At 30.7% G+C, this 12,168-nt stretch overlaps 2 protein-coding genes and 1 long non-coding RNA gene across 5 annotated transcripts; 1 reads left to right on the top strand and 2 right to left on the bottom strand.

Moving 5' to 3' along the window:
• Nucleotides 1-2,514: 2,514 nt before the first annotated feature.
• LOC114578069 (uncharacterized) lies at nt 2,515-6,111 on the bottom strand. The gene is made up of 2 exons (XR_003698679.2): nt 5,560-6,111; nt 2,515-5,160 (listed from the first exon to the last, which is right to left on the bottom strand). It is a non-coding gene; the product is annotated as an uncharacterized LOC114578069 (long non-coding RNA).
• A 433-nt stretch (nt 6,112-6,544) lies between these two features.
• On the top strand, nt 6,545-8,574 carry LOC108001998 (mitochondrial import inner membrane translocase subunit TIM50-C). The gene is made up of 8 exons (XM_062076014.1): nt 6,545-6,686; nt 6,930-7,270; nt 7,338-7,457; nt 7,531-7,638; nt 7,720-7,851; nt 7,917-8,040; nt 8,121-8,224; nt 8,340-8,574. Exons 1-8 carry the CDS (start codon nt 6,545-6,547, stop codon nt 8,430-8,432), a joined length of 1,164 nt encoding a protein of 387 aa, XP_061931998.1. The 3' UTR covers nt 8,433-8,574.
• Nucleotides 8,561-12,124, bottom strand: LOC108001997 (uncharacterized). Of its 3 annotated transcripts, none has more exons than XM_062075839.1 (11): nt 11,537-12,124; nt 11,342-11,443; nt 11,145-11,191; nt 10,962-11,052; nt 10,755-10,874; nt 10,406-10,604; nt 10,203-10,338; nt 9,758-9,978; nt 9,413-9,678; nt 9,170-9,343; nt 8,561-9,053 (listed from the first exon to the last, which is right to left on the bottom strand). In XM_062075839.1, the coding sequence occupies exons 1-11, from the start codon at nt 11,778-11,780 to the stop codon at nt 8,644-8,646; spliced, it is 2,010 nt and encodes a 669-aa protein (XP_061931823.1). In that variant the 5' UTR covers nt 11,781-12,124; the 3' UTR covers nt 8,561-8,643. The 3 variants fall into 3 exon arrangements, with proteins under 3 accessions (XP_061931823.1, XP_061931779.1, XP_061931723.1); XM_062075795.1 differs by having other exon boundaries at nt 9,413-9,648; nt 11,145-11,275; XM_062075739.1 differs by having other exon boundaries at nt 11,145-11,275.
• Between the last annotated feature and the right edge of the window lie 44 nt (nt 12,125-12,168).

Below are 12,168 nucleotides of genomic sequence, written 5' to 3' on the forward strand. Positions count from 1 at the left end.
AAAGTTCCTTCTGGAGAATAGTTTCTTCTGGAGCGAATAAATAAAAAAATTCGAATAGGTGCTTCGAAGTAGGTGCAAAAGTCGTTCAATCTCGATCCATCCTGGCGATAATGAACGCGGAACAATTTCTTGCGTCCAACCACCTCCTCGAAATCGCGGTGCTGCAGTAAATTCTCCGCATCACGAACAATGCGCCCAGCCCTCGTTTCGCGGCGGATCTATATATTTTTTGATCCGCTGTTTCGCGAAACTTATCGCCCTACGCTGCCCAAGTTATTGCCGCGTGGATGAGCAAAAGGTATTGTTCGATGTATTCGCGCGGGCAAGGACAAAGTCACATTGTACCGGATGGAATGGGAGTAAGGACACGCGCCATTCGTCGTGATACGCAACGTGGGTGAAACAATGATGGACCATTAGTCAACGGTTACCGAGGTAGAGGAAAAGCGCAGCTTAAGGCTCGCCACTCGTGATAGAGTAATAAAAACGCCTTGAAAATCTGACTGGCTTCCACTCCGAACCTTTCTCTTTTCCTTTTCTATTCTATTTCCCTTCTCTCTCTCTTTTTCTCTCTTTGAAATAGCTCTGATTAACTTCATTCACGTGCTTGTGGAAAATCGCTTGAAATAATTACCGGCAGACTTAATTTACTCGATTCGCTTCGAAATTTTCTGGAAATTCGTAGAAATTCGGCCTCGTTTCAGAGTCGCGTGTTCTGAAATGAAGCGTGGAACGGAAAGAGTTATGACGGAGAATATTCATGAATCTTTACCAAGTTTCTTTTTCTTTTTTTTTTTTTCCCATCTAGGTTCTTTTGTATAATTGTATTAGTGGAATTATTAAAAAATATTCAGTTGTTTAACAAAATTTGACGATGAGATAAATGAAACGTTATAACGTAACAGATTTATTTTTCTATTTGATAGATTCATATCAAAGATACTTCTATGTATTCCTACACTCGTCTCCAAATAGAATAACGTAATAAAATAATGCAATATACGTAATACAATATAAAATATGATACATTACGAATTGAAATACGTCTACCAGCAGCGGATAAACGTTCGCAAATATGTTAGACATTTTGATCACGTTCCAACGCGTGTACGTGTACGCATGAAATTTCATTTGCTAAGTATTCACCGTCAACGTAACGCAGCATCACGTACTGTAATCGGTCATTCCTACCAATCGTTATTATCTATGCAAATATGTGAAATATATAACAATTTTATTGATCGCACGATGAAAACACGCATCGGATTGTATTATTCACTCGATAATATTATTCGCGAATTTTTTTTTTTTTTGTGAAATTTAACGAAACGAGTCTTTTACAAAAATTATACCATCTTTTTACAATTCGTCGTCCTGAATAATAATGAGGATATATATATCACTAAAATTCTTCAAGATTTCGTGTACTATACGTTAAAAAGTTTCGCGATTCTGCTAATATATCGCTGAACTCGAACTAACCCCCTTACTAAGACCGTCGTCAAATTTTTTTCCTCCGATCTTTTTCCCTATTATCCGAAATGGTCGTCGCGTACAGCTCGGGCAGTCTGAAAAATATGACCCTCCCCTCCCGCCACTCATAAGACTCAAGATTCAAAATGACGTAGAAACAAGTATAAGAACGATTCTACTCTCCAAAAAAAAAATTATTCTCTTCTCATCTAATAATTCATCGTGAACACGTAAGACGTTTTGTCAACGAGTAAGAAAACGAGATTTCAAATAAAAAAAAATATATATACGTATAGAGAGTATTCGTATAGAGATATTAAACGAATTATCCGGCCTGCTGAAGAAATACATAGTCTACAGCGATTCGCAAGTACTTCCCTCGATAGAATGCGATATATATTTTTATTAAAATCGATTCGTGGCGCAAGGCGCGTGCTACGCTCAACCGTACGATAAATTACGGCGTAATATCCGTATAGAGGGCGAAACAATGAGAAAGGATCACGTTGGAAGAATAACACCGCGTTTGAACAAGTTTCCCTATAGATACGTGTACGTACGGTCGCGATGTAAATTCACGCGAGACTTACGCCGGGCGTGGAGGAGGAGGGTGGTGGCAGGTGGTGGTGGTGGCAAGCGCGAGTGGAATAGAATTGGCGGAAGAAGGGGAGGGACGAGAAGAGGGCGAGAAAGGCACGTGAAAAGCATCGTACTCTGTTGGCCGAGCTTTTGTCGCCGCGTTCTACGCGCGGTACGAAACGAAAGAATGAAATTCGCACTGTCCCGAATGGTATTGTCCGCGGGAGCACTGTAATCGATCGTCGCTCGATGAATGGGCCGGGAATAGAGAGGCGAGATCGAAGGATGGAGGAGATGGGTGCTGCTGCGTGCACGAACAGATACGCAGAGCCGATTTTTATTGCCAGCCACCGCTTCCACGAGCTTTGTAATTCAGACGATCTATATGAAATCTCCCGGCCATCTTTATCCCTTCGTATAAAGGAGAAGGCTTCGGGTATCGAGGAAGTCGATCTCTCAACATTTTTCTTTTTTTTTTTTCCTTCGACGATGGAATGTTCGTCAAAACGAAATAGTCCCATTTTATCCCGATGGATAGAGGGCAATGAAAAAAAGTTTCATTCAGTAATTCGAAGAAAAAAGAAGCAATTCTTTCTCGCTTCTCTCGCGACAACGTTGAAAGCATGATATACGCGAAGACGTATAAATACTCGTTTTACAATTTCAACCTCCCCTCCCCCTCCCTCCCCAATTCTCCATGAGCGAAGGGGAGAAAAGCAATTTTTAGGTTAAAACTGGGACGCAAAGTAGCGCGAAAAGTTAGATTATTAAAGTCTCCGAATGGGTGGGGAGAAGGCGTATTATCCGCGCTTTGGTTTACTTCAGATTAAGAAAGTTCAGGGCAGCTCGTTTTCGCGTCAAAACCTGGTGAATCATAATAACGATCCGCAAATTCAACGTGTACTTGAGATATATAAAAAAAAAAGGAAGAATAGAGGAAAGAAAGAGAAGGAAAAATGCGAGAACGAGGAGAAACATGAAAGGGAGGTTGTATATCGGAATTATATCGAAAAGTATCTCCCGACAAGCGAATTAATAGTTTTTAACAAACACTCGGTGCAGGATGATTGGCGAACGTATACATATATATATATATATATACAGAAGTTACCGTAAGCGTGTTCGTTCCGTCTAAGTCTCGACCGTTATATTTATGCCAACCCGAAACGTTACTTTCCCACGCGAGGAGAATTACTCGCGTATCTCACGCACGCGCTTTTACAACAACGCTCGACGCTGATCGACGAAATATCAGATCGTACCCGATAAAAATGTCCTGCCTTCGCCGTACGTATGTAGGTACGTTTGTTCTCTCGCGTAATGGAATTATCGTTCCACAAGCACGCGATACTTCGATTACGCCAAATGCTCCCTTTCGCGGCTGCCTCGCTCGCAACCCTCCACTCTGCGCCACCCTTTCCACCCCCTCTATTCCACTCCATCCTTGATGCTCCGCGGTTGTTCGATGCATATAATTCCTGCTTAGACGCGTATTCGGGTTCAAAATTGACGACGGTCAATTACGATCGACGCTTAAGGGAGATTAGAGGAGGCAAGGAGGGAGAAAGATTGGAAGGAAGGGAGGAGAGTCGTCTCGCGTCGATTCACATTGCAAATCTCGCGTCGTGATCTAAGTTTTTTTCGAGTTTCGAGATCGAAAGGTGAATCGTCGTTGATTCACTCGGGAAGGAATGAAAAATCGATGAAAGGAAAAAAGGAGGGTGGGGGAGGGAAGGGGGAATGGCTCGTGAATAGTAGCGACGCGTCGCCGGCAACTTGAATGACTATTCTGGGCACAGAGAAGGAATTTCGTTGGAAAAATCTTTCTCGAGACGGTGTACAAGCGTGCGTGCAAATGGCATCGGCCGAGCATCGCCAAGAATGACGGTTTCTTTCTACATTTACGTACTGAAAGTCGTGAAAGGATACATAGATTTATAGATCCCGATGAAGAAGAATTCTGTTTTAAATGCTCGAACAAGGATTAATATTAATAAAGAGTATTTAAAAAAAGAAATAAAATATTACGAATTCGGATAGATTCGTACGGATTATATCAAATCGTAGATTAATAGGCAACTAACCAGTTATGATTTGCATCGAGATTATCCGGCATCGCATGGATGAATGGGACAAAATATCAAAATTAAACGATTCCTATATTATTATATATAACGTACAGGTATATGCGTTGTTGTAATTGCGAAAAATGGATCGAAACGGTCCATATACCTTTTGATACGCAGTCCTGAATTTTTTAAATTTCAATATAAATTTCACTTTAACGTAAAAATTCTATCATAAATATTTACCAGAATATTGTGCCAGACACAAATCAACGAAAAAAAAAGGCGAACGTAAGCTTGGAAAAGAACGATCGGTCTTGAGATGTAAAAATGCAGGAACGTAGTACGAGGAAGAAATAGGTCTCTCGCCCGAAGGCAATTTGTCGCGAAAAACTTGACGCGCAATCTGAAAGGAAAACAGAAAGCGTGTAGGGCAATGCCCAACAAACGGTATACGTATACATGTGGCCTTTTTGCAATAATATGGAGGAACGATGTGTGCGGCTCGCTCGTCTCCTCCGTGAAAATATTTCACATATTTTTGTTAGGAATTAATTCAACCCGTAATACTCGTTGGCCAGCGTGCTCACCGCTGAAAATTCTCTTGACAAACAACCCTCTCGGCTGCATTCGTAACTCCGTCTCGCTAAAGGGCGAATCGCTTTTGTATTTGTACGCTTCTCGCACAATGTGTACAGGGGGTAGGCGACCGTGTGTATAAGTGAACGGTGAAAACGCGGCTAGATCCGACGAAATGGTCAGCAGTAACTTCCGCCTCTTCCTCGGCAACCTCCGCCCCGTTCGCAATCCCTTACACGCCCGCGCGTCTCTACTCGTGGCACATGGAATTCCTCAAGTTTGCCCAGGGACAGAAATTAGTTGGAGCGACGTAATTGCTTGAATGTATGCGTTCGGCCGTTAACATTATGGCACCTCTCATTACGGTCCTAACAGCAGCTGACACAAGCAGCAGACGGGTTCATCCCGCGCGTACGGTTTATGTATTGCGGGGACAAAAATTTAAGCGTTGTCCTGGGAAATCCTGGAAAAATTCAGCGATAAATTCGTCCGTTAGTCGTGAGAAGTTTTTTCTTTTTTTTTTTTTTTTTCAAACGATTATATGTTCCACGCCCGACAGAAATGCAACCATTGTTAAAAGAGGTTCGATATTACTAGCAACATATTAAAAATAAATAAATGGAAACGCAATGATTAATAATTTTTATCGATAATACATCGCTTAACAATGGTTCCAATTTCGTTTGCGATCGTTATTCGAGATTGACGCGGTGAATGAACACTGGCAAATTATTATCATTCCATTGGGTCATCCCGTTAGTCATGATTAAGCAAATTTCATACCCGACCTATTAATATTAGAGTGGTTGACCACGCGATGTCCACAAAATTCCCTTGGCTAGTATAGAATGCATGTACTGACCTGACAACTACCGTCCACTAGCAAACTTCCTCAAGTTGATTAAACCAAGCTTCAGATGTTGCATCACACGTTGAGATAATTTTGTTTCGGACAATTAAACTATTGTTATTTAATCTATAATTATGAATAATTAAAACTATATTAAAAAAAAACTGTGAAATTATTATTGTATTGCTATACAAATTTTAAATATGATTAAGTAATTTTAAATATGATTTTAGATATTTAATAACTTGATTTAAAAATGAATATTACTATAACATAATAAATAAAACATAAAAATAATATAACATAATAAATAAAAATAAAGTAAAAAATTATATAAAAATTATATAATAAAAGAAAATAGATATTATTAATCTTCATAATTCAATATTTTACATAAAATTTGAATTTGACATTATATTCATGTAATTAAAATAATAAAAATTTAATTAAAATAATAAAAATAAAAATAAAAATAAAAAATTTTTTTCTGCATGGATATAATATATTCATTGGAACATTTTTAAAGAATCGATATTATATATAAATCAAAATAAATACAAAAATTGATATGCAAAAATATCGATTAAGATTTATTTGTTAAATTATAAGCAATTTAAGTTTGTATTAGATGAAGTAAGGCGGAAATAGAACGAAATGACGCGACAGTGGAAAAAGAACTATCTCACTCTATTTGTATCTCGCTTCATCTACAATCTTCAATTGCTTATAATTTACTGAATAAGTCTCAACCAATGTTTTTGTATATCAACTTTTGTATTTGTTTTGGCCCCTATAATCAATCCTCCAAAGTTATCTCACGAATATATTAACACTCTATATATTACAGACGATCTGTGATTTTAACTTCTTGTAAACTGCCTTTAGATATGTTGGAAAACTAGATTTCTAAAACATCGACTCTGTTTAACATATCAGAAAATACGAACACGAGCTCTTTGCGTACATCTGCCAGAAAGCTCATGATTTGTTTAAAGTAATGGCATTTGCGACAAAAAGTATACAACATTTATACAAAATATACAATGCAAATACAACAACGATATACTCAGCACTTCGTCTACCAATCGCTCGGATATCAGTTGTTCAAATGGCGCAAAGACATTATTATAACACTGAAGGTAAGTAAATACAAAAAATATAACCTTATTATAAACCGAAACACGCGCTAGCCGCATGTTGTTTATTGTGAAATTTTTTCAATGATATATAAATGAAATAAGTCTTTATTAACTTTTTAAATAAATAATACATTAATATTATATAAATAATTTGCTTTCTAATTTTTAGTTTTTATATAATAAAAAATTTTTAAAAAAATAATATATAATAAATAATAATTATTTGTTATTTTTATTTTATAGCACATAGACCAAAAATAACAGGTAGTCTGACAAATATTCAATCGTCTGGAGGAACTGTGCAATCTTTAACGCAAGATGGATTAGATAATAAAAAGTTAGAAGAAGAAGCAAAAGAAGAAGCAGAAGAAAAAGAAAAACGAGAGCAATCACAAAGAGTGCTTAAATATAGTTTTGCATTCTTGGGAGTATTTACCACTGTTGGACTGTCTTATGTAATATATAATTTAACAAAAGCTAAATATGATGAACATGGAAATATTATTGAAGATGAATTTTCAAATTTACCATTTTATGAAAGAATATATAAAATGCTTAAAAGGGAATTTAATTATTATACTAAGGTATCAAAAGTTTAAAATAAAATTAAAAGCACATATTTTAATTGTAATTGAAGAATATGTTTTTTAGATGGTTCAAGAACCTAGTAGAAATAAATTACTTCCAGATCCACTCAAATATCCTTATATTCAACCCCCTTATACTTTGGTGCTAGAATTGACAGATGTATTAGTACATCCTGATTGGACAGTAAGTAGTATTTTTTTTTAAATATTTAATATATTAAAAATTTTATGAATATTTATTTTTATTATTATCTCAGTATGAAACTGGTTGGAGATTTAAAAAGAGGCCTGGTGTGGATCAATTTCTAGAAGCTATAGCTCCACCACAATTTGAAATTGTAGTTTATACAGCAGAACAAGGAATGGTAATTAAAATTGTCAAAATTATTTATTATTTATTATTTTCATATATCATTTATATATATTTTTTAATATGACCTTTGTAGACTGTTTTTCCTATTTTGGATATTTTGGATCCTAATGGATATATCATGTATAGATTAGTAAGAGATACAACACGTTTTGTAGATGGTCACCATGTTAAGGATTTAAATGCTCTTAATCGTGATCTTAGTAAAGTAAGTATAAAATTTTATCTTACTAAAGTAAAATTTTTTATATATATTTTATTCTTTATTATTAGGTTATAGTAGTTGATTGGAATCCAAAAAGTACAAAATTTCATCCTGAGAATACTTTGCAATTACCACAATGGATTGGAAATGATGATGATACAACGCTATACGATTTAGCTGCATTCCTTAAAAGTGTGTGTCTTTTTATATCATTAATTATTATATATTTTATATATATTTAATTATTTATTTTATTTATTGTTACTCTGTAGCTATATTAGCGACAAATGTGGAAGATGTACGAGAAGTCCTTAATTATTATAGACAATTTGATAATCCATTACAAGTTTTTAGAGAAAACCAACGAAAATTTTTGGTAAGAATTATATTATATGTATATGTATATATATGGATGTACATATTGACTATAAAATTAATTATAAATATTATATTATTAAATTTAATTCTTATTATTTATAAAATTTATTTAGATGCAAATAGAAGAAGAGGAAAATAAAGCACAGCAAGAAAGTAGTAAGGTACTTACATCAAAATGGAAACCAACATTTCATTGGAATCGCTAAATCACTAAAAAAATGCAATGTTGTAAAATACAAAAATTTGTAAATTATCATTAACATATTCGTTCATTTTGTCGATACATATTGTGTAATTATTGTATAATTTTTGCTATAAATAAATAAACAAGTAATTCATATGTCGAAATATTTAATTTTATTATTTTATTAAAAAAATATAATTTACCTTTGTTATATATACAATTTTTTAAATATTTTATACCTTCCGTTTTTTTCGTATACTTCCTTTTTTTAAACGTGTAGTTTTAACTTTTGGTAAAAGATCTTGTAATGCATTACTGTCATCCAAATAAGTTATTTCCATTTCTTGAGATACACTTATTAATTCTTGTGTATTAATTGGTGTTGATATATTCTCCACTTCTTCTTGTGATAAAATTGGTGCCTTTGGATCTGCAGATTCTAACCAACTTAAAACTTTTTGATGAGGTGCTGTTGTTAAAGGTAATGGAACTTCTTCACATATTTCCCACATAGCTAAAAGTTCAGGTGCCAATATATCCATATAAGTATTTAATTTCTCAAAGGATTGTTTCCAACTTGGTTCAAAACAATTAATTGAATTATGTTTATGATTTTTCAATTGTAATTTCTTATTTGTAAAACCTAATTAAATTAAAAATATATATATATATAAATATATCTATATATGTATAATTCAATTTAAATAAATCTATATAATTTTTAATCTTTTTAGAATGAAAAAATTATTATTTATTTACTCTTAAAAAAATGTTCCACATTTAACTTATTAGATATTGTAAGAGGCACTATAGTATCTATTTGTACAGATACTGCATTTTCCCAAGCATTTAATAAACAGCATGATTTACCATTAATAAATGAATATTTATCTAATGCAGTATCATGTGTTAAGCATTGATAATATATATCTCCTAAAAAACATATTTGCATTAAAATTTTTAATTAGTAAAATACAATAAAGCATAAAAATAAATACATACCAATAGAATTTTGAAGAAATAAAAATATATTCTGACTAATATCTTTAATAATAAAAGATCCAGTATTTGATAATTCAAATCTATCTCTCAAATATGGATTTAAACACATTCCTTGTATTTGAGATTCGTTTAATGTCTCTTTAATATGAGGAGGAGTATATGGAAAATTATATGAATGTGAAATTTCATTAGTTGTCCAAGTATTTACAATAATTGTAGTTTCACCAGCAATTTGACTAGATAAAACAACAAATTCTTTATCTTCTCTAAAAGCATAAGTTTATTATTACATATTTAAATATGTTTATATTATATATATGAATAGTTTATTTAATTTTCTTTTACCTATTTATTACAGAACCAATAAGTGGTGGACCTTTGAATTGATGAATCCATTTTTGTTGAACACTTTTTTGTGGGGAACGACTATCACACATTAAAACACTATGATAAGTTCCTATATATCTACAAAAATTATTTTTACTAGCAACATCTAATGAAAGATATTCACATTTTTCTAAATAAAATTTTGGACATATTGTTAATGTTGGTCGATCAAATGGAACCTGTCACATAAAATTAATATATCATTAATTACATAATTTTATTAAATAATTTAAGCTATTATTACATTAATAATAATATATTAATATAATATATTAATAATTATAATAATAATAATATATTAATAATAACAATAACAATAATAATAATAATAATAATAATAATAATAATAATAATAATAATAATAGATATAATATTAAAAAATAATTAATATTTGTATTCTTACACGAATATCAAGATAATGTAGACAGCACCTATCTACAAATAAAAGAACATTAGGATCTATGGACTGAAATTTTATACTACTCCATGAATCATCTAATACAGTAGTATTTAGTATAGTACTAGAGTTTGTTGGTTTCCTATAAAATTAAAAAATATATATATAAATTTTTCATTTATAAAAACTTATATATTTATAATATTTACATTTTAGTCATATCCCATAATGTCACGCATCTATCAACATCAACTAAACAATATTGATTTGCATTAAGAGGATTTAAATCTGCACTAATATAAGGTATTTTTGATATCTGTGTATGTACTTCCGTAAGATTACATTTATTATCACGTTCAGATAATATATAAAAATTACAATGTTGTTTATATCTACCTAAAATCATACCTAAAATATTGAATTACAAATTATTAATTTCATAATAAAAATTCTATATAATAATAATAATAAATATATGTATATATATTTATCTTATATATATATTATTAATAATTGTTCTCTTTTAAAATATAGTTATTATAAATATATGTTACTTACAAATATCAACATTAACATTATGTTTTAATTCATACAATGAACCACTGAGTTCACATTTAGCTGCTTTTTTGAGTAAAGGTTTCCATAAAAACTCTTCTATATTATCAAGAGGTGTACTTACTAGAAATAAATTAAAACAAAAATTATATTGCTAATTATATTATATTAAATTATGAAGAACAAGAAATATTTTTATATTAATAATACCTAATTCTCCCATAAATGGAAAAAGTAAAATGTCCTTATTATGTAAATTTATATGATTCATAGATCCACCAGTATAATACCAATTATAAGCCTAAAAAAAATTACATGAATTTGATTTTGTATTATAAAATTTTAATAAAATTTTATTACAAAAAAAGTTTAAAGTTTTAATTTTTATCTTACTCCTTTAAAATAAGGATCTGGATCTTTATCAATAATTTGTGCTAAATCTGCAACATATTTAGGTATTTTAGCAGTAATTACATCTTTCATATGATTCCATTTTACATCTTTCTTATATATTAATTTTAAGTCTAAAAAATATAGTTATTATAAATATAATTTTTTTTATAATATTTTATATTTATTATTAGATTTACCTTTTTCATGTTTCAAATAATAATGTTTCATTCTTTCTATATCCTTGTTCATATAATTCTTAAGAATGACTAATTCTAATGTAGGATCTTCTTCATTCAATACTATATAATTTATAAACATAATATATATTAATTAAAAAACTAAATTAACTAAAAATATACTTTATAAATTATTAATTAATTCAATATACTTACCATTTCGAGATAATTTAGCAGGTGGTAATAAAGGTTTTGGTAAATCACAATGATAAGGATATTCTTGATATTGTTCTATAACATTTTCTAAATCAGAATCATCTACAGAAAAATTAGTATGTAAATTATGTCCAGGTACCAAATAATGAGGATAACGTTTTAAAAATGCTAATTTTAATTTATCTTTCAAATTTGTTTCTGCACGTTTATATGATTTTGACGTTAAAATACTTTGCTCCTCCATTTTTATTATTTCTTATAATTAGCAATGTTTATTATATTTAAAAATTGTTATAGAAATAATTCTTTCTTTATATATAAATTTTTTATTACATTTCTTTTTTTATAAGTAATTTGTTAAAAATTAAAAATTTAAAACAATTATTTTGTAATATAAAATAAATAAAATTATTTTAAAAAATAAAAGTATTTTAAAAAATATTTTTATTTTTTTATTAACATTTCATTTATTGTGTATTTTTAATACTAATTACAATGTTAATCAATATTTCTAATATTAGAAATATTGTCAAAAAAACATGTTTATAATAATATATACACGTGTATTTTCAGAATTATCATAGAATATAAAATTACATTAATGTAATCCGTATCGAATATTTACCTATAGA

This window comes from Apis cerana, linkage group LG1 (genome assembly GCF_029169275.1).
Source record: "Apis cerana isolate GH-2021 linkage group LG1, AcerK_1.0, whole genome shotgun sequence".
NCBI lineage: Eukaryota > Metazoa > Arthropoda > Insecta > Hymenoptera > Apidae > Apis > Apis cerana.